This window comes from Trichechus manatus, unplaced genomic scaffold, assembly GCF_000243295.1.
Source record: "Trichechus manatus latirostris isolate Lorelei unplaced genomic scaffold, TriManLat1.0 scaffold00071, whole genome shotgun sequence".
In the NCBI taxonomy this organism is placed as follows: Eukaryota; Metazoa; Chordata; class Mammalia; order Sirenia; family Trichechidae; genus Trichechus; species Trichechus manatus.
The window spans coordinates 11308509-11335797 of NW_004444007.1; the positions used below are offsets into that span (position 1 = coordinate 11308509).

A 27289-nucleotide genomic window follows, 5' to 3' on the forward strand; every position below is an offset into this window, starting at 1 on the left:
AAAAAAAAAAAAAAGTTTTTTTAGTAAGTAGATGTACATATGTAACTGATTACAGCAAGAGGTATGCCAAGATTTCTTGTATTATCCCTAGATATTGAGAAACTTAAACTAAAAATGGATAAAAATAGGTGGATTTCTAACTGATTGGGCAATCAACCCAGACAATAGTGCTTAACTGGTCACACAGTTCATGTCCTCAGTTCTGATCCATGCAACATTTGTATCAATAATTTAGACTAGTCTTCTTAAACTTTAAGAGTCCCTGTGTGGCACAAATGATTAAGCGCTTGGCTACTAACCAAAAGGTTGGCAGTTCTAACTCACCCATAGGCGCTTCGGTAGAAAGGCCTGGAAATATACTTCTGAAAGAGCACAGTCATTGGAAATTCTATGGAGTGTAGTTCTACTCTGAAATACATGGAGTCACCATGAGTCGGAATCAACTCATCAGCAACTGGATTAATTTTTTTTTTTTTTGGAGATGGGTTTCAAACTTAGCTCTTAGAATGATTTCTCTCTATATATGCTTCTATATCTATATCTCAAATATCCAGAAAATGAGAGAGAAGAAAAGAAATAATATTTGTTGGATGGCAGACTCAGAATCCAGAGAAGACCTCAACAGGATAGAATGATGAGAGTATACTAACACCCTAGGAATAGAAATAAGAAACAATGTGTTGATCCAAAAAACAAGCCATATATTATTCAAGAGCAAAGGGTAAGAAAACTGTGGGAAAAAACTTTAGAATTTAAACTGATAATAAGCTTACGCATCAGTTTGTGATATGGCTGGCAGTGTTGTTCAAAACTAATCTAATTCTAGACTCTAGTAACATAAACAGAAACATAGGCAGGTAAGCTATATCCCACTTTACTGGGTATTATACTTCAAGGAGGATACAGGCATGTATAGGCACATACAGAGAACAACCAGAATGGTAAGAGAACACAAAATTGTCGAATGATGAATGGATGAAGGAGCTGGGCCTGGGGCAAGAGAAGATGAAATGGGCTATGAGAGCTGTTTTAAACAGGCTTTGAACTGAGTGCCATGCATAACTATCACCACCGCAAGGTATATTCAGGCTTATGCTGGGCATCACTTGTTGGGGGATATAGCTGATGAGAATTTGGAGCAGAAGGGCCTTGAGGGCTCATTCTAACCTTGAATTTTGGTGTTTCTATAAAATCACTGAAGGGCTGTCATGTGGTTGAGGAATCAGTCCATAAGGCAGGGCTAAAACTAAACATTGAGAAAGTAGAGAACAGCAGACATTGTTACAAAAGAAGGAACAATAAATACTTGTTGAATGAATGGTTAAATAACTATCATATTTAGAACTGTTTATAAATGGAGTAGTGTGCTTTGTAAGAGAGTGAGTTCCTTGTTACTGGAGGTGTTTGAGTAAAACCCAGGAATCCTGAGCTAAGGACACCCTATATGGGCTTTTGGGCAATGTGGCTGTATGGGAAATGGTTTATTTTGCAGTTACAAGAGAAAACCTGAGTCAGCAGCAAGTGGATTTCTCTTACGTTATCTTCCTCCTCACCGCCCCCCCTTAAAAATAGGACAATCAAGATATTCATTCGGTCTTTGACAAAGGCCTTCTAATTCTAATAAAAAGCCAATGTTTATCCCTCTATTCTTCAACAGTTAAAAACGCTACAATAAAATTGTTTTATATGCATACAAATTTTTTTCCATAAAAGCAATATAATCTACCTTACAGCATTCTTTTTTTTTTTTTTTTTTTTTTTTAACTCTTTGGACAACACTCAAATTTTGAATTTGCTGCACTTGGAGAAATCTGGTTTTAAACTATTTTTATATCAAAGAGGACACAGAGGGAAAAAGGGTTAATAATACTAACCCAAATTAGTTCTTTCTTTTAAGATTTGCAGTACAGCTGTAAAGGGCAATTCCAAACAACTCATGAACTTGTTTTGTATTCATGTCCCCATCAGGACAATTTTATAGGAAATGTTTCTAAGCGGAGCTGTTTCCATTTATCCAACTATGCAACCAGAACAACAGCAACAATAAGACCACAGAAAACATATATAATGCCTTAAAACGTGAATATTACTTGAACTATAATGACCAGTATTATACAGGAAATTATTTGGGTCCAACAAAAAGCATATGCAGCTAAATTAATACTATGATTCTAAATAACTATGAACTTCAACTCAACCTACATAGCCATGTAAACTAGATCAGATTAAGTAGTAAATCTATTTATCTATCTACCTTAAAAAAAGAAAAATCTAGAAGAAATTCTGAAATTCGAGACCACACTTTTCCCTACAGGAATGACTCTCAAGTGCTAGTCTTTGAAGTCTGTGCTGTTTCTAATTTTAAACATATATTATTAAGAGACTACAATTCATCTTTTAAGCATAATTTGCATGTTATTTAATCACTATTCTATTCTACATAGAATTGAGGCAACCTTTTAAAGATTCTGTTATTCTACAACTTATATTTTAAACAAAGAATCTTAAAAGGTAGCATAAACTTAAACTGGAATCCTGATGTAAAACTATCAAGTTTGAATTAGTCCTAATTTTAGCGGTTGAACAGACTTGGTATACTAATGAACCAAATTTCATAGTGTCATGGATTGATCGAAAGGGTAAGAAGAATTCTATGTAATTTTAAAACAAGTGGTAGGTAAATTAAAGGCAATAATATAGCCCTCTTCCTAGAAAATAAATGATTCCTTACTAGTTGTTTTGTGACCTGTGTACATAGTTTGATGGAATTTGTCATCATACTATCAGAAGAAAAACAACATTATTCTCTAATCCATGCACTGCAAACTCCAGTGCCAGCAGGGATTGTACATGTATATAAATAAATGAAGTGGGCTGGGTGTTACTGTGTGTGATACAGAATGCACACCCTACCTGAAGCACATAGACTCCACTTAGCTTCAGTCAAGGGAAATAAAAAAAGAATGTGGACCCAACGGTGCCAGATATTCCAATTTTTCAAAAAAAAATTTAAATCAGATTTTATGTGAAATTGACCAGCTTTAACATCCTAGCAACTAATTTGGGAAAGCCAAATAAAATTTATCTACTATCAGAATCTGGTCCACAGGCTACCAGTTTGCAGTCTCCTCTAATCTGCCCCTTTGAGAATCATTAATCCAAAAATATAGAAGGAAGCTTGCACGAAATGTTAACACGCATTTCAGTAATAAGAAAAAATAAAAACATTGAATTCTTTTCCCTTGCTACAACCAAAGTGTTGCTTTCCACCCTAAAAAGAAGCCCCACATAAGTTGTGACAGTTTCTCAAACTACAACTCTGTTGGCACAGGCCATTACCCTTGACACATTCTAAAAATCTTGAGTTATTATAACAGTTACTACATAAAACTCTGGGTAGATACCATGACTCAAATTTTGCATTCTTCTCTGACACATTTTATTAGAACTACACAGCTCCAGAGTGGAAGTAATATCCCAGACCAGGATAGAGTTACAGTATTAACATTCAACATTGTACTGGTGATATAGTAAGCTTTCTCCATTTTGACTTTGTTTGACTTTTCTGCCTAAAAGTGTAACATGAAGGGTGAAGTTGTAAATCTCTACATTAACTTTCTGAACAAACCCAAAGTGGCTAATAGATCTCCAGATATTCCCTCCTTCCTGTAACTACTCAAAATTCATTTCCTTTTGCTGTATTATTGAATAATTGTAAATGACTGCTAAACAAAAGGTTGTAAGACAGAAAAGTAACTTTGCACTAGTAAAAAAAGGCAACAAAAATAAAATGTTGTATTTTAGAGTCTCCAAATTATGAAGATCCTTTAGAAACTTCAATTTGTCTTAAGTATAAAAATAATGCATTCTTATCTATACCAGAAAATGAAAATGGCGGTGTAGAGTAGGGTGGGTGGGTAGAAGGTGGGGGGTAGGGGATAGTTCTTAATTTAAACATGGGAGCCCTGGTGGTGCAATGGTTAAATGCTTGGCTGCTAACCGAAAGGTTGGCAGTTCGAACCCATACAGTGGCTCCTCGGGAGAATGATCTGGTGATCTGCTCCCATAAAGATTACAGCTTGGGAAACCCAACTGGGCAGTTCTACTTTGTCCCGCCAAGTCACTATAAGTTGGAATCGATTCAATGGCACACAACAACAGTTATCTACTTGGCAGAGAAAGAACAGCATACTGTTTAAAGGTAAAAATTTTTGTCATTATTGTTTTTATCATCAAAATTATAGTGACTGTCATATAGATTATAAATTCCTTAAACAACAAAGATATAATATCAAGGAAATGTCAAAAAATTTATATAAATGGTTAAATTGTAGCTAGCAGCTTTCTGCCATATGAGGGAATTAGCCATGCTAATGAAGACAGCATATTTTCTGTTTTCAAAAAGTCTGATAAAATAATATTAATGATTTACAGTCTTCCTAATGTTTACCTTCTCAAAGAACAGTTAGGTAGGAAAAAATAAATTGAGAGTAGGGAAGAATCAAGGCTAAAAATGACAAGGTGCTGTGATAATTTACGTTAAATTCAAGGAGTATGTTAGAGCCCGTTCTATATCAAAAGATTTATATCCCTAAAAGAAAATTCTGGTGCTCCCATTCTAGAAACTTCTGACTTCCTCAACCACTAAGAAACATAAAGAAATAAGATATCTATGAAAAAGGTATGGACTTCTCCCAAATTAGGCTTCAAACTTTTCTCTGACATTCAGGTCAAGGTAAATATTTGTCCCTCAAAGAATATTGCAAAAAATGTCAATGGACTCTGTTATGAAATCAGAACTAATATTTGATGAAATAGTCAAGAACTGTCCTTGTGTTCACTCCATCTAACTTTGCAAACTGCTGCTTCCATGGGCACTGATTGTGGATGCAAGTAAAATGAAATTTTTGACAACTCCAATATTTTCTCCATTTATCACAACGCTGCTTACTGGTCCAGTTGTGAGAATTTCTGTTTTCTTTATGTTAAGGTGTAATCCATACTGAAGGCTGTAGTCTTTGATCTTCATCAGTAAGTGCTTCAAGTCCTCTTTGCTTTCAGCAAGCAAGGCTGTGTCATCTGCATATCGCAGGTTGTTAATGAGTCTTCCTCCAATCCTGATGCTGCATTCTTTTTCATCTAGTCCAGCTTCTCGGATTGTTTGCACATCATACAGATAGAGTAAGTATGGTGAAAGGATACAAGCCTGACACACACTTTTTCTGATTCTAAACCACACAGTATCCCCTTGTTCTGTTCGAATGACTGCCTCTTGGTCTATCTATCGGTTCTGCATGAGCACAATTAAGTGTTCTGGAATTTCTATGCTTTGCAATGTTATCCATAATTTGTTATAATCCACACAATTCAATACCTTTGCATAGTCAATAAAACACAGGTAAACATCTTTCCAGTATTCTCTGCTTTCACCCAGAATACATCTGACATCAGCAATTGGGCAAATCTGCTACAAAAGACCTCTTAAAAGTGTTAAAAAGCAAGATGTCACCTTTACTACTGTCATGGATTGAACTGTGTCACCCAAAAGTATGTGTCAACCTCGCTAGGCCATGATTATCAGTATTATGTGGCTCTCCACCATTTTGTGATCTGATGTGATTATCTTATGTGTTGTAAATCCTAACCTGTATGATGTTAATAGAAATCCTGGTGGTGTAGTAGTTAAGAGCTATCTATGGCTGCTAACCAAAAAGTCAGCAGTTTGAATCCATGGGGCACTCCTTGGAAACCGTACGGGGCAGTTCCACTCTGTCCTATAGGGTTGCTATGAACTGGAATCGACTCAATGGCAACAGGTTTTTCTTTTTTTTTTTTTTTTAATGATGTTAATGAAGCGGGATTAGAGGCAGTTACGTTAATGAGGCAGGACTCAATCTACAGGATTAGGTTGTATCTTCAGTCAATCTCTTTTGAGATATAAAAGAGAACTGAGCAGAGAAGAGGGGGACCTCCTACTATCAAGAAGGAAGAGTCAGGAGCAGAGCGCATATTTGGACCCAGGGTCCCTGTGCTGAGAAGCTCCTAGACCAGGGAAAGACTGATGACAAGGATCTCCCCCAGGAGCTGACAGAAAGGGAAAGCCTTCCCCTGGAGCTGGTGCCTTGAATTTGGACTTCTAGCCTCCTGCACTGTGAGAGAATAGGCTTCTATTTGTTAAAGCCATCCACTGTGGTATATATATTATAGCAGCACTAAATAGATAAGACAAGGACTAAGGTACACCTCGCCCAAGCCATGGTATTTTCAATCACCTCATATGCATGCGAAAGCTGGACGATGAACACGGAAGACCAAAGAAGAAGAACTGATGCATTTGAATTGTGGTGTTGGTGAAGAATACTGAATACACCACGGACTTCCAGAAGAATGAACAAATCTGCCTTGGAAGAAGTACACCCAGAATGCTCTTTAGAAGCAAGGATGGTGAGACTTTGTCTCACATATTTAGGACATGTTATCAGGTGGGACCAGTCCCTGGAGAAAGACATCATGGCTTGATAGAGGGTCAGCAAAAAGGAGGAAGACCCTCAACGAGATGGATTGACACAGTAACTGCAAGGATGGGCTCAAGCATAGCAACGGTTGTGACCATGGCGCAGGACTGGGCAATGTTTTGTTCTGTTGTATATAGGGTTGCTATGAGTCACAACTGACTTGATGGCACTTAACAACAACAACGACTTTGCAGAGGAATATTAAAAATGGTTTTTCTTGCATGCTAGGATATGCAAGAAGAAAAATTAAGTGTAAAATAATTAATTTAGGTTCTCTCTAATACATCCTGAAACACCACATTGAATAGAAAGATGCTTTTTAAAAAAATTAAGATATATCCATTTTATCCAGAACTTTCCAGATGTCTTGAAGATTTGACTATTTTTTTAATAGAAATGAGAGTATAAATATGAGTAGGTTCACATTTATATGTGCTTTTATCTTGTTTATGTGAATAAAAATCTGTACTTATGGAGAACTCTGTTTCATAAAGATACTATAACCCGTTAAAACCAAACCTGCTGCTGTCAAGTTGATTCCAACCCACAGTAACCTTACTGGACAGAGTAAAACTGCCCCATAAGGTTTCCAATGCTGTAAATCTTTATGGAAGCAGACTACAACGTCTTTCTCCTGTGAAGAGATACTATAGGGAAGTGCAATTAAGAGTAAATATTCACCCACACACATATGTATATGTAAAATAAAATAATTCCTATTAGTGACAATTGATATATGTACACACCCACACAGAATGATATACATACATATATATATATATATATATATATATATATATTATTTCAAGCAATTAGTTGTGAAAAAGGCAAGTGCTTGATAATTCTTTATTGGGCTTGGCTCCATATCATCATGGTCAGGCTATTCTATGTATTATCGATTAATGCTGGCTACCAGTTGCCATCGAGTTGATTCCTACTCATTGGCAACCCCATGTGTGTTAGAGTAGAACTGTGCTCTATAGGGTTTCAATAGCTGATTTTTCGGAAGTAGATCACCAGGCCTTTCTTTCTTCCAAGATGTCTCTGGGTAGATTCAAATCTCCAACCTTCTTTTGGATAGCAGTTGAGTGTGTTAACCATTTTTACTACCCACGGACTCCTTAACAATCCTTAATATGAGAAGCAACTTGTAACCCTTGAAAAAGACAATTGAAATAACACGGCATAGACTCAGAACTAAGGCATGTTTTAGAGTATTCTCCGGCCTGTCCTGCGTTTGGACACAGCTCCCTCTTTCACATCCTCGTTCCATACTTGCTACTTCATCAGTGGAAGCACTTCCCTTAAGAAATCCTGGAACTCTCACCAAGTGGTGACCTTCTCTAAGTGATGATGAGGTCAGGATTTTGGCAAGATATTTGAAGGACAGGTCACCAACTTAATAGTCTAGATAAATCGATTAACTCAGCTTCTAAAAATAACAAGCCTGATGAAAGGCCCTGGGAATTAAAAAAAAAAAAAAAAGTAAGACAACTGAATGTATCCTTAATTAAAAATCTGACAGTGTTTCCCTTAGACTTTTTTCTCACCTGCCAATAAACTCAATTTTTGGACTTAACATATTCTTTTGAAGACATGGTGAATGAGACAGGAACTGCCACCTGTTGTTCCCTTGCACTTCCTAGGGTTACAGTCAGTTCCTGCTATTTCACATGGGATCACACAGGCTTGAAGCCAGTGTATCCACTCGGTCATGTCAATTTCTCTCTCCTCTTGCTTGCTTACCTGCCATCATCTACCTATCTTAATTCTAGTGAATTCTTCCAGGCCTGTAGCTCACTCTAGTACCTGACCTGGAAATAATGCTCTATTTTACTAGTTTGTTGATGTTCTGAATGCTGACCTGGAGGTTTTTCATACCACCTTTTCCATCACTACTTCAGCAATAGATTTATGCTAAATCCACAAGATAAGAATGCCTAGAGTTTCCTTGGTATGAGGAACTATGGGAGCAACAGCTTTACAATATTATTGTTGTTGTTGTATGTGTGCATGTGGATGTTAAACTATTCAAAGGTTCATTTGTGCTGTTAAAAAAAAAAATCATCAGTCATTAAGGGTTCCTCTGAGTATCAACATTTTTCGAACATAATTATAACTGACTTCTGAGATGAAAATCAAAGCTTCCTGACTTCCTCCAAAGGCAATGCAGAACTGCATTTGAAGTTGGACCTTGCAACTGACATCCTTTCCCTACAAAGCCAGTTCTGTTTGCCACTTGTGATTTACAGGCTGTGTCTGCTACAAGGAGCTGCTGGACACATTAGTGCACGGATACTTATGAAAGGATGCTGCTGTCCAGCGTTAAATGACTTTCCAGAGACCCATCTCATTCAGACCTACAGGAACTGCTCTCCCTGAACACAATCTGTCAGTGCAGAAGCCGTTATTCTACCCATTCTGAAGGGAAGAATAAAAAACATAGCCCTTTACTTCTCCAACTATAATTCTGCATTTGGGAGTGATGGGAAAAGAATGGTGATAATCATGTTGGATTTTGTTAGTGTACCTTCTTGTAAATGGCTTTATTTCCTATCTGCAATATGCTCATTAGTCACAGATACCACCAATTGCAGTATAAGTTGGATTTTTTTTTTATCTATTTAAAACACAGGTTTTAATATGTTTACTTAAAGGATTACTTCCTTTTTCTTCTATAATATTGAAAGCCAACAACCCCAAATCTACCTTTCCCTCCACATTTTATTACATGCTGTACTTGCAGACACTAGTGCACATCACAGCTCTATACTATTTGATTGAATAAATGTAATAATCTTATGTTTGAATGCAAGTGACTAAATATGACACAAGAGAATAAAATCTTCTGTATAGTTTCACGTTTGTGACAGGATTATTAATGTATTGCTCATCAAGAAATTCTTTAAAATTGTTTACTCAATATTTTATAGAAAATAGCACTTGTAAAAATTCAACCAAAAGAAATATAAATAGCATATTAAATTAAACACACACACACATATATATATACACAAAATTTCAAGAAATATGTGAAATGGTGCACATTAGTCTGAAAAGTTGGTAAGGTACATGTCCAGAAATATAAACCATGTAAGAAAGTGAAAAGAAGAATGTTACAGGCAATTTAAGCAATGATTACAAAAGTGTGGACAAATGAATTTGTCCCTTTTCTCCATAAAATGAGGTAAGTATTTAAATATGAAGGTCACTGCATTCAAAAGACTAAAAGGAAATCCAATGATTATTCAAACCCGTTAGCATCATTCTCCGAATTCCCTGTCAGAGAACGTCCTTAGGATTGGAGTTCAGTTTTATTTTAATGTATTTATGGTCATTCATAGAATTTCTAATGAACAGCTCAAATCTCAGGCTTTTTGCTGTTGTGTTATTGTTATTATTAATTTTTTAATATGAGTTATGCAAAATGTTTCCTCTTCTAAATATTTCGTATAAAAGTTACACAACTGTATTACTATATGCATTCAATAGGGATATTTATTTCTGTAACCTCTTACATTAGAGAAAAATGTACATCATTTAAAGTGATATAAAGTAGGTAGAGTCATTATTTGTCAACCTTTCCTAATACACCTCTTGCTCTTTATCTTATCTGATGAGCCCAGCCATTCAACCAATAACTGTGAGGTGTAACCTACAACACTGAATTCCAAGGGAAAAACTGTCTATACACCAACAACTGTTTGCAAAAATAATTTATTTTTTAAACTGACCTACATTAGGCCAAATTTACAAATGTTCCTGAGTTCAATTCAACACAGCAACTGTTAGTGGTTTGAAGTATGGCAGAGAACACTCAAAAGGGAACTCTGATTATAAAATATAATAAGGATGTCTGCAAATCTTAACGAGCTTGCTGTTTCCATGCCAACTTCTGCTCAATCTAGAAAGCATTAAAATAATTTTCTCAGAATTTATTTCTTTCCATTGTGTTATATCAATTCCCCTCTCATAGGCACTACATCCAGTACCAAACGAGGAGTGTATTCACTAAGGCTAAAGAGAAAGGCAAGGGTTAAGTAAATAAGGACATCAAATTAATATCCAGTCCTAGAAGTTTTAGCAGAGCCAAAGAATCTGTTTAATCATTCAAGTCAATACAGGTTAAGATAATAAAATAAACTTCTAAATGCTTTCCTTTTCTGGAACTTAATTTATCCTGCTGAAGATGTTTTAAGATGCTATCAGTTTTGTGTAGTCCCAGCTGTTATGAAATTTTACTTTAACACACTGTGAGGGGAAAAGAATTCTACGAAAAATAGTTACACAGAGCTCCTTGGTGGCTCATTGAAACTGTGAGAGCCCAGGACTCATTTAAAACCAGCTGTCAGGTGATGATGTTGAGACCAATACCCACCAAATCTCTTAGTTATCAGGGTTCTATGTTACTGGGCAAGGTGAAGGCAGGCAACTAATTAGAAGAAGGATATGTAGTCAAGAGATAAATTCATGATGTTTGTTCATCGTATTGCTTAAATTTGATTGATAAATTGCCACAATTTCAGAATATAGTACTCTAATTTAAAAATACTATTAAACATTATAATAGCTTTGCTTATTTTTAAGCTATGTTTTTAAGTCACTAATACAGAGAAAAGAGGTATGAGCCATTAACGTCAAAGCCCTGGGTTCCACTGGGATTCCCAGAGCTGCAGTTCATGATGAGGGCAGAGGCCCTTATGAGCCAGGCACACTAAAAGTCCACTTTAAAAATGAAGGATGATAGTGGTGGTGCTAGTGGGTGCAGATGACAATAAGAAACACCTTAAAAGTCTCCAGACTTCTGCAGCTGGGACTCGAGTTCTGCTACTGATCAAGAAATGTAATTCAATCTTTTGCAATGACAGACTCAGAACGGAAGCAGAAATAACAAAATACCTTGTAGAACATGTAAAGACAGTACTATGAACAACAGAAAACAGACTTTATTCATCTGATTATCCTAAAAAAAAACACCACTAATAGCAAATATACTAGAATCTTGATATTCTACTAATTTCATATTGGAGCCATTGAGCTGAGAAGTAAAACTATATTATAACAAGGTAACTGGGATCTGAGCCATCAACCTCATGTCCCTTGGATGGGGGTAAAGATTACCCAGATTCCCTATGCTCCATATAGAGAGGTTCTAGGGTGTTACTATGTGGTACTCATTCACTCATTCGTTTGATTTTTGGAGGCTTGATGATGCATGGGTTGTAAATACTAAGTCTATCCAGATTGCAAAGAAAATAGTATTTGTGTCTGTGGTCCCAGCTCCTTGAATCTTATTTACAGAGGCACGGAATCTTAAAGTTGAAAATGGGCTGTTATGGATTGAATTGTGTCCCCCAAGAGGATATGCTGAAGTCCTAACCCCTGGTACTTGTGAACATGAGTCTTGTTAACATGAGTTCACCCTGAAGTAGGGTGGGTCTGAATACAATCGGGCTAGTGTCCTTATAAAACAGAAGAGACCCAGAGAGACAAAGGAAAGACAGCCATGTGAAGAAGCATCTGCAAGCCAAGGATTGCTGGGGGCTCCCAGAGCTGGGAGAAACAAGAAGAATCTTCCCTAGAGATTTCAGAGGCAGCATGGCCTGTCTGACACACTGATTTGGACTTCTGGCCTCCAGAACTGTGAGACAAGAAATCTCTGTTCTTATAAAGCACCTAGTTTGTGATATTTTGTAATAGCAGCCCTAGGAAACTAATACACGGGCCTGCCGTGTGGGGGGCTTCTGGTGGTGCAAACAGTTAATTGCTTAACTACTAACCAAAAGGCCAGCAGTTCAAACCCACCCAGAGGCACCTCAGAAGAAAAGCCTGGCAATCTACTTCCAAAAGTTCATAGCCTTGAAAACACTACGGACTATAGTTCTACTCTGCACACGTGGGGTTGCCTTGAGTTGGAATCGATTTGATGGCAACTAGTTATTAGCCACGAGGAGCCAGCTTAGCAGGTGGAAAAGAGAGCAGAACTTGCGATCTGGGTTTGAGTCTTTTGTTAGCTGTGTATGAAAGAACTTGGGTAAGCCTCTTAACTTGCTTGAGCTCAATTTTCACACACACACACACACACAAAACAGATTATATTGCTTGTGCTACTAACTCACAGAATTACTTGTTAGGATAAATGAGAGAATATATGGAAACAAATCTGTAAGTTATGAGTACCTAGCTTCAAATCCTGGCTCGTCCACTGACTGGCTCTGTGATCTTAGACAAAATATTTTAGCTTCCTAAGTCTTACTTTTCTAATCCATTAAATGGGGATAATAGTAGTAATTATTCCATTAAAAATAAAAATAAAAAAAACACATTGACTTTGAGTCGATTGAGTCATAGCCACCCTATAGGACAGAGTAGAACAGCCAATAGGGTTTCCAGGGAGCAGTGGTGGATTCAAACTGCCAACTTTGGTTAGCAGCTGTAGCTCTTAACCACTAAGCCATCAGGGCTCCAATAATTCCATAGGGTTGTTGAAATATGGTGCGTCTTTGTAGAATGGCTGGCATATCTTAAGTACTCAATAAATGTATTTATCATCATTTCTGTTATTATTTTACTCATAGGTATTTATGTAACCCTTATAATTTCACGTTGATGTTGATGACTTTATAACAACTACCTTCTTGACAGGAAGGCACTCTGCTTCAGTAGAAATGGCACTAACGAGAGACTGAGAAACTGGGACTTGAGTACCATCTCCACCACTCAGGAATTGTGTGAACTTGGGCAAGTTACTCAACCCCAGATTCATTTGAAATATGGTAAGAATAATACAGCTATGGTTTACTGAGTTCTTTTTTTTTTAAATAATATTTTATTGTGTTTAGGTGAAAGTTTACGTGCAAATTAGGTTCCCCTTTAACAATTTTTATACAAATTGTTCCATGCCATTGGTTACAAGTTTTACAATGTGTCAGTATTCTCATTATTTCCATTCTGTTTGTTCTGTTTCCATTGATCTAGCTTCCCTTCCCCTCCTTGCCTTCTCATCTTTGCTTCTGAGTAAATGTTGACTGTTTGGTCGCATATAGTTAATTGTTTAAGAGACCACATTACTCACTGGTGATACTGTTTATTTTACAAGCCAATCTATTATTTGGCTGAAAAGTGACTGCAGAAATAGCTTCAATTTCAAGTTCAAAGGGTATCTTAGGGCAATAGTCTTGGAGGTTCCTCTAGTCTCTATTCATGTAGTAGGCCTGGACGTTTTTAGGAATTTGAGTTTTGTTCTACTTTCTTCTCCCACTCTATCCGGGATCTTCTATTGTGTCCCTGGTCAAAAGAGTTTGTAGTGGTAGCCAGGGACCATCTAGTTCTTCTGGTCTTAGGTTAGAAGAGGTGTGATTTGTGTAGGCTATTAGTCCCAAGGACTAGTTTCTTCTTTGAGCCTTTGATTTCCTTCACTCTTTTGCTCCATATGAGTAGAGACCAGTAGTTGTATCTTAGATGGCTGCTCACAAGCTTTTAAGACCTCAGATGTTATGAAACTAGGATGTAGAACACTATCTTTGTGAATTATGTTATGCCAGTTGACTAAGTTGCCCCCAAGACTAAGGTCCCAAGCTTTTAACCCAGTAAACTATAATCCCACGAGCTGTCTGGATATGTCTAGGAAGCCTCTGTAACTGTTTCCCCTATGTGATTTGTTACATATATGGATATATATGCAGCACACACAAATGTGTATATACATACAGCTACAGATACATCTATACATGAATGTGCATTTACTTGCAAATGCCTTCTTAGACATATGCACTCATATCTACCTATGTAACCACATACATATTTTTTGGTTGTATATGTCATATGTTATAACAGTAACCAAGATTGTCCCTTTTTCTTGTGTATTTCTTAGTGCCTTTATTTACTTTGCTCAAGTTTTGCTGACTTTACCCATATTTGGGATTGCCTTTCCATCATCAAAAGTAACAAGTATCTACCACCTAGAAAGTGATCCTTCTCCCTCTCACTCCAGTCCCTGATAACCATTAAAGAACTTTGCTTTCTGTGTGTCCATCTATTCTTGACTTTCTATAATAGTGGTACTATACAATATTTGTCTTTTTGTGGTTGACTTATTTCACTCATCATAATGTCCTCCAGATTCACCCGTGTTATGTTTCACGGACTCCTCATTATTCTTTACAGTTGCGTTGTTTCCCATTGTAGATGTGTACCACAATTTGTCTATTCATCTGTTGATAGGGATTTAGGTTGTTTCCATCTTTTTGCTGTTGTGAGTGATGCTGCAATGAACATAGGTGTGCATATGTCTATTCGTGTCACTGCTCTTATATCTCCAGGATATACACCTAGGAGTGGGATTGCTCGACCATAAGGTATTTCTATTTCTAGCATTTTGAGGAAGTGCCATACTGTTTTCCATAGTGGTTGTACCCTGGGTTCTTATATGAGTGATTTATACATTATCGTATCTTTATCGGATAGTGCTAGAGATAGAATTTGATCCCTGTCCAGCCTGACTCCAGCCCATGTGGACAATCATTTCACTCTATCATACCCTTTTTTCTTACTTTTCCTCTCTGATAACCTATCTTGCTGAACTAGTAAGGTTTAGAGATGATGTGTGCTGCTTATTTAGAAAGGCATTCAGCAAGCTGTACGACTCTAAGCAATCAGCAATTATTATGATGTGGTCAGAGAAAACAAAGGAAACCTTCAGTGAGATGGACTGACACACCAGCCACAACAATGGACTCAAACACACCAACAACAATGAAGATGGTATAGGACCAGGCAGTGTTTCGTTCTCTTACACATAAGGTCACCATGAGCTGGAGATGACTCGACAGCAACTGACAACAACAACAACACTATTATGTGAGGTGTTACGTCCTAGCCCAAGTTTCATTCAGTCTAGGAATCATCCTACAACAGGTTATCCAGTCTCCGCCTGAATACATGGTAAAGTCATAGCCTCAAAACTTTGTAACACAAAGCTTATTGCGGTTGTTGTTGTTAGGTGCAGTGAGGTCGATTTGGACTCATACTGACCCCATGTGACAGAGTAGAACTGCCTTATGGGATTTTCTACACTGTAATCTTTACAGGAGCAGATTGCCAGGTCTTTCTCTCATGGGGCCTCTGGGTGACAACCTTTTGGTTAGCAGGCAAACAGTTGTGCCACCAGGGCTCCAATAAATACAAAGCTACAGGATGAAATGAAGAAAATCAAACATGGGCATGGTGACTGACAGATATAAAGCACCATCCTGACTATACAGACCAGAGGCCTAACTGCTGTAGTGTAATGTTTGACTGCAAAAAAAGAATCTGTAATGACATCTGTAATGACATCTTCTGGAGAATCAAGGAGGGAAGTGAAATTCTAATGTCAGGATGTATTCATCTGTGGAAGTTTAAAACTCAATGCCTCCTAGAATAAAACTAAATGATATTTATGGATGTTATATTATGCATAAAACTGTAGGCCGGAAAGTGGCTCAATGTATACTGACAGAAAGTGAATGCCAAAAAAACCACTTTCTTCTGCATTAAATCATATGCCATCAACAGGATTCAAAGATAGTCAACTTTCCTACCATTTATTCTTTAACCTCTTGCAATCTAACTTCTTCTCCTACTACTTTAACAAAATCTACTCTTAATATCCGCAGACTCCCAAACACCAAATCTAAAAGCTTTTTATAGACCTGATCCCTGTGGCTGTCTTTTTAGTAAAAACATTCGTTGGCCACCCTTAATCATTTTAAGGTAGCTCTTCCTCTGACTTTCTAACATTTCCATGTCCTGGTTCTACCTTTACATGCTTTCTCTCTCTCATTTCCCTAAAGGTGGCTATTTCTAAAGGATCTATCCTAGGCTAGTTCTCTCCTCACTCTTTCACTCATCATCCGCTCTTCTCCTGTAGTTTCAACTCGCATGTTGTGACTGTTCAGCTATGCAAGGGTTACCTCCAGATTTGACGCTGCCTCAGGATTCTAGCCATGTGATTCCAACTGTTTGCTAAACTATTCCAATGCATTGTGTCTCACCAAGACCATAAATTCAACATAACTAAAATTAAACTTATCATTTATCCTCTCAACGTTCTTCTGACCAGTTTTATAAAGCACCAAGCCAGAAACTTCAGCCCGATCTTTATCTTCCTTTTCAACTTCAGCCCCTACATCCAATTAGCTCCAAGCACTGCTGAATTTTCACTTTAGTGTCTTTCCATTTTATTCTCTGACTGCATTTTTTAACTTAACCTGGCTGTCTTAGGCTGGGTTCTCTAGAGAAGCAAAACCAGTAAAGCATATAAACATATATATAGAGAGATTTATATCAAGGAAATGGTCACGTGGTTGTAGAGGCTGGAATGTCCCAAGTCCGTGGGTCAGGAGAGAGGCTTCTCCTGATTCACACAGCCACAGGGGCTGATGAACCCAAGATCGGCAGGTCAGACAGCAGGGCTCTTGTTCACAGGCTGCAAAGACTGAACACCGACAAATTCTAAGATCGGCAGGCAAGACCACAGGTAAGCTGCTAGCTCAAGTCCCAAGAGCCAGAAGTCAGACAAACAGCAGCCAGCTGCAGGATCCAGAGTGAGCAAACACTCTTGAGCCTTGCCAGAAAGTCCACCTACACTGGATGCAGGCCAAACCCACAAGGAAACTCCCTTTGAACTGACTGATTACTCACAGCAGATCGCATCGTGGAGGTGATCACATTGTACCAAATCTCATCATGCAGGTGATACATCATCATATGAGTGCCAAACTACATTGTAACTGCTAAACCACTGAGAATCATGGCCCAGCCAAGTTGACACACAACTTTAGAGATCACACTGGCCATAACTCCATCTATAGCTATGGGGTCTAGAGGTAAATCCAATACAGATCAAATCCATCTCCCGCCCTCTGCTTCAAGACTTCTCTATCTCTATCTCAGTCTCTTTCTGACTAATGTCATCCCTGCTTTTCCCTCTTTGTCTGCCCAGGTGTTTGCTTGGCACTTGTGGCAAACCCTGTTGGTGAGATGACCCAACATTTCTTTGTAAAGCCATTCTCCTTGGTTCCTTTCCATCTCTGGGATGTCTATGTGACATAGTCTGGCCAACGAAAGGTGAGCAGAAGTTTGCTGTGAAATTCCTGGGGAAGATTTTGTTTAATTCTCCCTTTATCCTTTCTGCTGATATAGATGTAATGGCTGGACTTGCATCAGCCTTTTTGCAGGCATGAAGGTACACATTCACAGACATGCTAACAAAATTGAATTATGCAAATAATACCAGAAACTGCCTTCTCCACATTTCTCCTTATGTGAGAAAAATAAACCCATGCCCTAGTCCCCAAAGGGAATGTAGAGCTTTCTTCAATGTTTTAGTGACTGCTTTGAAATCTCTTCTTTGGCTCACTTACTTCGGCCCCATCCCACTACTGAACTTCTCACTCTGACACCCAGCTTTCTGCTCAGAGTGTCCCTGATGTTCCAGGCTGAGTCAGCCCATCTTCTCAGCTGACCTCTCCACTGAGGAATGGACATTATCCTTATAGCTCGGAACTTTATGCCCTTTTCCTGGATGACTGACATAGTTTCTAAGTGTACCTTGCTTTTAGTCTCTCACAATTCCAATCTATAATAAACATTACTACCAAACAGATTTTCATAAAGATCATTTTGTAATGAATAGATACCAACTAGTCAGGTGGTAATATACATCAAACGAGGTACTCAAAAATATCTAATGGCTCCCTATTTGTTACCACACTAGACATTCAAATGTTCCACAATATAACTTCAATTAAAAATTTTCAGCTTCATTTAATACAATTTTTCTATATTTAACCTATTTTTGTGGCAAATGGAATATTATTGTTCCAACATCGAATTCCACCATTTCCTATCTGTATAATCTCATGCTATTTCTTCTTGAAATGTCTCTCTCTTCACCTTATTTTCCAAAGTTCACCCATTTATCAAGTCCTAGTTCAAGCATCTCCTCTTCCACAAAAAATATTTAAAATGAAAGAATGTTCACTCTTCTAACACCTCTTGATACAGCTTTTTAAGAAATACAATATATAACCATATAATGTTCTTATTCATGCACCCATGAAATTATCAGCTCCCTGAGAGCAATAAGGAGCCCTGGTTAAGTGCTCGGCTGCTAACCAAAAGGTCAGTGGTTCGAACCCGCCAGCCACTCTGAGGGAGAAAGATGCGGCAGTTTGCTTCCGTAAAGATTTACAACCATGGAAACCCTATGGAGTAGTTCTACTCTGTCCTATAGGGTTGCTATGAGTCATAATCGACTCAAGAGCAGTGGGCTTTGGGTTTTTTTGAGAGCAAAAATAATGTAATAATATTTTATTTATACATTCAACAAATATTCATTGAGTCCTTACTGTTCAAGGTGATGGTGGTGTGAACAAGACGGACAGGTCCTTGCTTTCATAGAGCATATGTTCTAAGTGGGGCATGTTTTACCAACCATAAGCAACCAAATATAGAACAAAATAGGATAATTTCAGATTTAGATTGGATAGTAAGGAAAGTACTCCCTGAGTAGGTGACATTTGAGAAGGAATCTCAGTAATAAGAAAAGCCTAATCACAAGAAGACTGGAAGAGGGCAAATGAAAAAGAAAGTCCTGAGGTGAGAGTGAGCATAGTATGTTTGATGAACGCATGGAGGCCAGTGTGGCTGGTGTATAATGGGCGGAGGGGATGTACAGTGGGAGAGGAGGATATAGAGATGGGCAAGGGCCAGATCATGAAGGTTCATGCAGGCCAAGGAAAGCAGTTTGGATTTCATTCTAAGGCTTAAACAGGAGAGTAATATGATCTAATTTACAATGTAAAATGATCTCTCTGGCTGTGGTGTAGAGAATGGATTCTCCAGGGTCAAGAGTGGAAGCAGGAAGATTGATTGGAACACTACTGCAGAAACCAAGAACATGAGATAATAGAGCTTGAATTCAGTGGAAGTAGAAGAGACAGAGGGAAGTAGAAGAGACATAGAGAAGTGAATAGATCTGTAATCTCTACAGCATTAAGCACAATATCTCGCACATGGTAGATACTCAGTGTGTACTGTGAAATATATGTCTTAGTGTTTCAAAATAATTTCACATTCTTAATCCCTGTATTATCCTCAAGTTTTTCCTGCTTTATATATTATGGGCTTAACATATTCCTGTCTGGCACTTAAGGAGCCAAAGAAAGAAGGATAAATTCAAGCAAACAGCAAAGGTCCCACAAAGGAAAGTCATCTAACAAAGAACGGAGGTGACGAAGTTTGAAGGGTTGTAGTGTTAAGTTAATTAAGGGAGGAAACAAATCACTAAAAACAAATGGTAAAAAATGCAATTCAAAATCAATGATGACAGGATGAAAATGGAAAGAATACTCAAACACAAACATCTATCTATATTTTAAAGTAGAGAATTTCCAGCCAGCATCAGCTGGAATGCTGTACCTGAACAGAGGATGTGGATAAAATTGATTTTCATTAAATTGAAGACTTTTCCAGTTCTAGGACACTTGTGATCCTTCTGGAAATATAAAACCTTCATTACTACCCTTCCTATTACAAAAATCTTACTATCTTGAGATGATAAATTTTCTACTAAATGCCTAATACTATCTTACTACAAAGCATTGTTTATAAAAGTCTAAGAGCACTGAATGTGACCTGCTTTGTTTCTAAATTAGGAATCCTAGAAAAGACAGCCAATTCAGAGGGATCGCATCCAATATTTCCTAGGACACTTAAGATTCTTACCCAAGAAGATTCATCCTGCATTATGAATTCAATCCAAATTTCTTCAATACAAGGCGAGATCCAAGAGAAAATGAGATCAATTTTTGCCACTTTCCACCTGAAATGCTACGTGGCCCCTGGATCGTGTGAGACTTGGCCTCGGTTGGTGTGCAAACTGGCTGAAATGTGTATGAAAGGCAGTCTGGGTTTGTCAAAGTAGTTCATGAACTTTGGCCAAACTTTTAAGGAACCTAGTCCAAGTCTTAGTCTGTAATGCAACATGAAACCAGGTGAATTTCATGGTTTCAGGTTTCATCCTGAAAAAATTGGCCTAGCTTTATAATCAATCATCACTCTTTGGAATGATGAAAGCCAACACACCTTTCTGAAAATGAGGACTGCATGCATACTGATGACAGCTAAGCTGTGAAGCACCCCTTAGCTGCCTTTGCCAAAAGGAGATTTCTCAGAATGGAAACTGTTTCCCTCTTACCTGGAAAGGGCAAGTTGAGTGATTTTGATATTGTGTGTAGACAGCAACCATACTCAATACATGGAGACGTGCCATGTGAAATAAACACCACACACCCAGCAAGTGGCTATATTCTAATCATTTAAGGTTATGAGAGTTTCATTCCATTCACACCCATGACAGCAGACTGCATGTTTAATCCCCTTGACCATTAAGATGAGCTCTTAGCTAGAAGCTAGCCATTAGCTAGAATAACTGCCATGCAAAATGAAGCGCTCTGAGGCATAATCATTATTTCTATGTTAATAAATAGCTGAGGAATAGAAGGGAAAGTAAATCACGGCGTAAATTTTATCTAGTTTGGGAAACACAAAGAGATAACGAGACTACGAACCTTTCAAATTTGCATCAGCTGCACCTTTTGCAATAAAATCTCTACTGCAGTATAAATGAACTCAATAATTAACTAAGCACAGTGCATTTTATAGAAAGATCTACATAATTTGTTTTCAACCTGAAAGTTTTAAATGTGCTTTTCTACTGTGAAAAGAAAAAAAAAGGCTTTCTTTAACCGAATACTTGCTTTGGTGCATAGTGACATGAGAAAATTGAGAGGTATGTCTGAACGGAGCCACTACATCATTGGAACAGTATGTCTGAACATTTGGGTAATAAGGCACAGATGTGAAACAGAGGACTTGGCACTACCAAGGTAACAACAAAGCATTCACCATTGTGTTATAATGGTTAAAAGGGCCACATTTGAGAAGAATAAACGAACAACCCTCCTCCTTGGAAAGCTACAGTGTATTATACCCTTTATCTGCTAAAGATCTATAAAAAATCAGAAATTCAAGTAAGTATTATTCAAACTTATGATGAAGAAATATAAAATACATGAATAATTTCATCATCTATAAGAAAACATATTTATGCAATAGCACATGAAGTTTAACTGCAGAAAAAGGCCAAATTCCATAGAAATCCATGTGGCCTCTATATTGCAAAAGAATGCATACATCTCTGAAGGACCCAAGAGCCATAGGAAAGGTGGCTGTTGTTGACTTTCAGAAGTGATTCTGGCTCCTTAAGCAATAGGGCTAATTATTGTAGCATGTTCCATTTATAGGCATCAAGTTAAGTAATGCAACAGGATATACACATTAGTTATTATTGAATCTTTATCACTTACAAGTGGTGTGGTATTTTTGCCAGCCATTACTAATCTATGCAACACAAAAGCAGTTATGAAACCAGGTACCTTCAATCAATGAGTTTGGAGCTGAAAACAATTTTCTCCCCAGGGTAGGAAGAGGACAACTTACCCGAGGTCCCTGGTCACCTTGTTCTCCCTGTAGAATAGGAAGATGAGATGATCAGCTTTAGCACAAAGTCTATATGTGATGCTCATTTTTAAAAGATCACAGTGTAACATGGTATAGGTCATGCCAATATGAATTTCCACTAATGCAATTTGTTTCTCTCATAATTCTTACCTTATCACCTTTTGGACCAGGAGGGCCCTGAAAAAAGAAACAGAAAAAGGAAAAAATATTTTTTAATAAAAAATTATTGTACTTTGAATAGATCAGCTAGTGTTATGAGATACATGTAAACAGAACAGAGACAGCTCTGTCAAAATTTTGGGTTCTAAACTATAGTTGTGAATATGGTATATTTATGGTAATGGTAATTATGGTAAATAAGTGAATAGACGCACACACAGGAAAGTACATGTTACAAGTATATAATATGCTATATCAATTTTCACAAAATGAACACATTCATCAAGTAGCACTCAGCTAAAGAAACAGTGTCTGCAACCCAGAAGCCCCTGTTTTGACAATTTGTCACTACCCATAACCATGATCCTGACTTCTGACAGCACAGGTTAGTCTGTCTGTTTTTGTATTTTATAAATGGAATCATACAGTATGTGTTTGGCTTCTTTTGCTCACTATGTGTAAATTTTACTTATAATTCTGTGTGTGGTTTTAGACTGTTCATTCTTACTGTGTATAATATTCCAATGTGTGAATATACTATAATTTATTTATTCATCCTACTGTTAGCAACCATTTATTTCCAGACTTTCTAGGTTTTGGCTATTACAAATATTGCTACTATGAACATTCAAGTACATTTCATTTGGTAAAAAAAAAAAAAGTATATGCATTTCTGTTGGGTATAACCCTAGAAGTGGAATTGTTAGGTTATAGAGTAAACATATATTTAATCTTAGTTGTTGTTAGGTGCTGTTGAGTTGGGTCCTGCACCATCCTTACAATTGTTGCCATGTCTGAGCCCACTGTGGCAGCCACTGTGTCCATCCATCTTGTTGAGGGTCAGCCTCTTTTTCACTGACCCTCTACTTTACCAAGCATGATGTCCTTCTCCAGGGACTGATCCCTCCTGATAACATGGCCAAAGTTAGTTTAAGTAGACACTGCCAATGAGTTTTCCAAAGTGGTTGTAACAATTTACACTCCCATCTGTACTGTATGAGAATTTCAGTTCTCACATATCATCACCAACTTTTAGTTTTTCATCTTAGACACTCAGGTGGGTGCCTGGCAGTTTCATATTATAGTTTTAAATAGTATTTTCCTGGTGATTAATTAAGTTGAACACTTTTAAAAACATTTATCAGTCATTTTGATATTCTTTTTTCGTGAAGTGTTTGTTGACATCTTTTGCCCTTTTTCTACTGAGTTGTGCTATTGATTTGTATATATTCTTTATATATTTTATGTTATGTATTATACATATACATACCGATTTTCACACACACACATATATATATATAGAGAGAGAGAGAGATTGACTGGTGTTCTTTACATATTCTGGATATGAGTCTTTGATTATATATAATTATTGTTAACATTTTCTCTCACTCTGTGGATTGCCTTTTCATTCTCTCAATGGTGTTTTTGATGGACAGAAGTTCTTAATTTTAATATAACTCGATTTATCATTTTTTCTCCTCAGAATTACAACTTTGTACGTCCTGCTTAAAAAATCTTTGCCTAATCCAAGATCATGAAGAGGTTGTTCTATGTTTAATCCAAAAGCAATAAGCTTTACTGGTTGTTTTTTTTATGATTTTTAAAAAATTTTATTAATTTTGTTGTTGTTAAGAATATACACAGCAAAACATACGCTAATTCAACAGTTTCTACATGTACTGTTTAGTGACATTGATTATATCAAGTGCTGCAACCATTCTTACCCTCTTTTTCTGAGTTGTTCCTCCCCCATTAACATAAATTCACTGCCTCCCTAAGGTTCCTATCTAATCTTTTGAGTTGCTACTGTCAATTTGATCCCATAGAGGCAGTTCTTAAAAGAGCACAAGGCTCAAGGCAGACATTCTTTTTAAGGCTTGATTGTATTATCTTTCATATTATATCTGAATTCATCTAGAATTGGTTTTATATATGATGTGAGGTCGAAGTCAAGATACCTTTTCTCCCATATGGATATCAAATTAGCCCACCATCGTTTACTGAAAACACATCTTTTCTCCATTATAGTACAGTGGTAACTTTGTCATCAGTCAGGTAACCGTATATATATGGGTCTTTCAGAAATCTCTATTTGTTTCCACTGGGCAGTTGGTCTATTCTCAAGCCACACTGCAATTTTTTTTTAATCTTTGAACAAAAGTGCTGGTAGAAAATGCTAACTCTAGAGGCATCAAAGATGTTGTCTTCTCTAGCTCTTAAAGATGAAGTTATGTTTCTTTCCGTGGTCAGTCCACTCGAGGAACTGGGGCATTTCATCAATCTCTTGCCTCCATCCTTAGTAGGGTGGGGAGACAGGAAGAAGTCTAGACTGGAAGTAATGCTAGGGCTCTAGCAAACTACCTTCTTCTTAGGTCCCAGGGGAGACTGTTATGTCACTGAAGGTGAGAACAAGGAAAACTCTGCCTACCAAAACATCTTCCTCAGCTAAGTATCATCTACAGAGGAAAAGTACCAGATTCCTTCTCTCATTTGAGGCACTTCTGGTAACAGCTGTGAGGTTATCATGAAATTAATAATAACAATCACCTGTCTCCTATTTTGTATATTCTACCTTTAGCAAAGAACTTTCACGTGTTACCACATTTCATCTTCCCCACAACCCAGTGAGGAAAGTATTACGATTTCCCTTTTACATTGCTGTTGTTACTGCGGTCAAGTCAGCCTCCAACTCACAGCAACCCCAAGCACCACAGAACGAAACGCTCCCTGGTCCTGCACCGTCTCCATGAACAGTTGCCAACTGGACTGTTGTGATCCATAGGGTAGTCATTGGCTGATTTGGAGAAGTACATCGCCAGGCCTTTCTCCTAGTCTGTCTTAGTCTGGAAGGTTCACTGAAATCTGTTCAGCGTCATGGCAACACTCAAGCCTCCACTTACAGATGGGTAGTGGCTGTGCATGAGGTGCACTGGCCAGAATTGAACGTGGGTCTCCACATAAGGTGAGAAGTCTACCAGTGAACCATCAAAAGCCCCTCTTCCTTTTATAGATGCCAAAAATAAAACTCAAGGGTAGGCTTCTTGTAAGTGACTGAGCCAGAATATTAACCCAGTCCACATGTCTTTAAATGCACTGGTTCTGGACATAAAGTATCGTGACACAGCTCAAGAACTAAATTGTCAGAAAAAATGATGCCCATGTATCCAGTGCCTGCCTTCAACAGATGCCTCCCAATTGCATTTCCTACAGTGTCATGGAAACTGGCCCCAGTATCTCAAGTTCAAAATGAGAGAAAGGGGAACTGAAAGGTCAGGGAGAGGCCTACAGGGCTAAGGTAATGGAATCAACCTGACAAAACCCTTTTCTTTCTTACTCAAAAAAATTCTTTACCATTTTTTAAATAAAAATGAAGCTAAGAAAATGATTTTCTTAATGTTTTCAGTAAAATTTTTATTCTTGTTTTTATTAATGGTTTCAGTAAATCAAGCAGTGTGTAGGGAGTACAGTTTGTGTGACTGTTTCTGTAAAATTAGGTTTAAGGAATTTATTTGGTCATTTTTAACACACCCCAAATGCTCACTAATGCTATTATACAAGTAGGATTTTATTTTTGGTAGGGGAAAGGAAATCCAAAGAAAAGAAAAATGAGGGGATATCTACCATCAACTTTAAGAAATACAATGGAGACTCCAGACTTAATTTAAGTAGCATGTTATTTAACTCTATTTTGATTTTTAAATACATTTGTTGAATGCCTACAAAGAATTATTTGGCAATGTTCTAGACACTGGTGTAAAGTATGGTAGGGAAAGCTGATTTAGAAAGACATGACCCTTGTCCTCAAAAAGCTAAGCAGTCTAGTGTCAAAGTCAAACACTTCCCAGATACCAGTAGTAAGAAAAATGACCCATAGAAAATCCAACTACTTTAAGTTCAGCTGTTACTGAGTGACACCCTTCCCCAATGGCTCAAAACCTGTTGCTGTAGAGTTGATTCCAACTCATAGTGACCCTAGAGGACAGAGTAGAACTGCCCCATAGAGTTTTGAAGGAGTGGCTGGTGGATTCTAACTGCCAACCTTTTGGTTAGCAGCCTGAGCTCTTAACCACTGAGCCACCAGGGCTCCCCCCAATGGCTAGTCCCTCCTAAAAGGCTTCTACTCCTTAAAGTTTTGTTTGCTTTTGCTGGTGAGATTTCAGAGGCCAAGTCCACAGTCACACCAGTCCTCTAAAGCATCTCGTTAGGTCCTGTGGCACCTTTGTGGTCAAAGCTTTTCTGAAATTATTTTGCAGTGTTTTTAGTGGGAACAGAGACTCTTTCTTCTCCAAATCCAGTTACTAATGCCAAAGCCACCCACGTCAACTACAACTCTTTGGCCAGCTCACCATAAGCAAGGATGCTTAATTCATGAACACGTGAAAATTTGCATTCACAACTGAGCAATAAATACTGCTGCTTCAAAAGGGGTTGTTTCTGGGCAGACAGAATGGCGTCCTGGCACCTGCCGGCTTGAGACAGCACTGGAGCAGAGGTCACAGCTGTGGGGGCTCCTTCGGACACGCAGACCCCACTTGTGCACTCGGGATTAGTGGCAGGTGTTTTCTTCTGCTCTGACTGAAATCCCACTCTTTTTTTCTAAATTGAACCCTCTTCACTGCAAATATGGGTTAAATTTGAAGAAAAAGAGTGAGCTCCCTTAGCAACCACAGATAATATTTCAAAATTTGGGCATCATGGTTCTTTTCTAAGTCAGAACAATACAAATTTAAAAAGAAAGTTTTCTTTGACTAGTATCCTTTAAAAATTAAAGCTGGGTAATTATTTAAGTTAGTTATTTTGTCTTTAGAGTAAAACACAACAATAACAACAACTAAAAATACTAACAAATAGCCAACAATACAAATTAATGAAATATTTGAATTACAGAGCATGTTAAGCCCAATAGCATTTTGTAGCTTGTAATTAAACCAAGCTAATAATCTTATATTTAGTGGACGTATTTGTTGTCTAGGTAACAATCTCAATCGCTGGTTGATAACTATCTGAAGATAAAACTTTGTTGCTAAAACAAGGTTGAGGTCAATGGG

General features: G+C 37.6%; 1 protein-coding gene across 2 annotated transcripts in view; it reads right to left on the reverse strand.

Annotated features, from left to right (window-relative positions):
* Positions 1-27289, reverse strand: part of COL25A1 (collagen type XXV alpha 1 chain) — a 527832-nt gene that overhangs the window by 153142 nt on the left and 347401 nt on the right. For both annotated transcript variants that reach the window (XM_004380232.2, XM_004380233.1), the window contains 2 exons: positions 22233-22259; positions 22062-22088 (listed from right to left, as the gene is read on the reverse strand). In XM_004380232.2, the coding sequence (XP_004380289.1) occupies positions 22062-22088; positions 22233-22259 (54 nt within the window). The remainder of the gene's footprint in view (positions 1-22061; positions 22089-22232; positions 22260-27289) is intronic.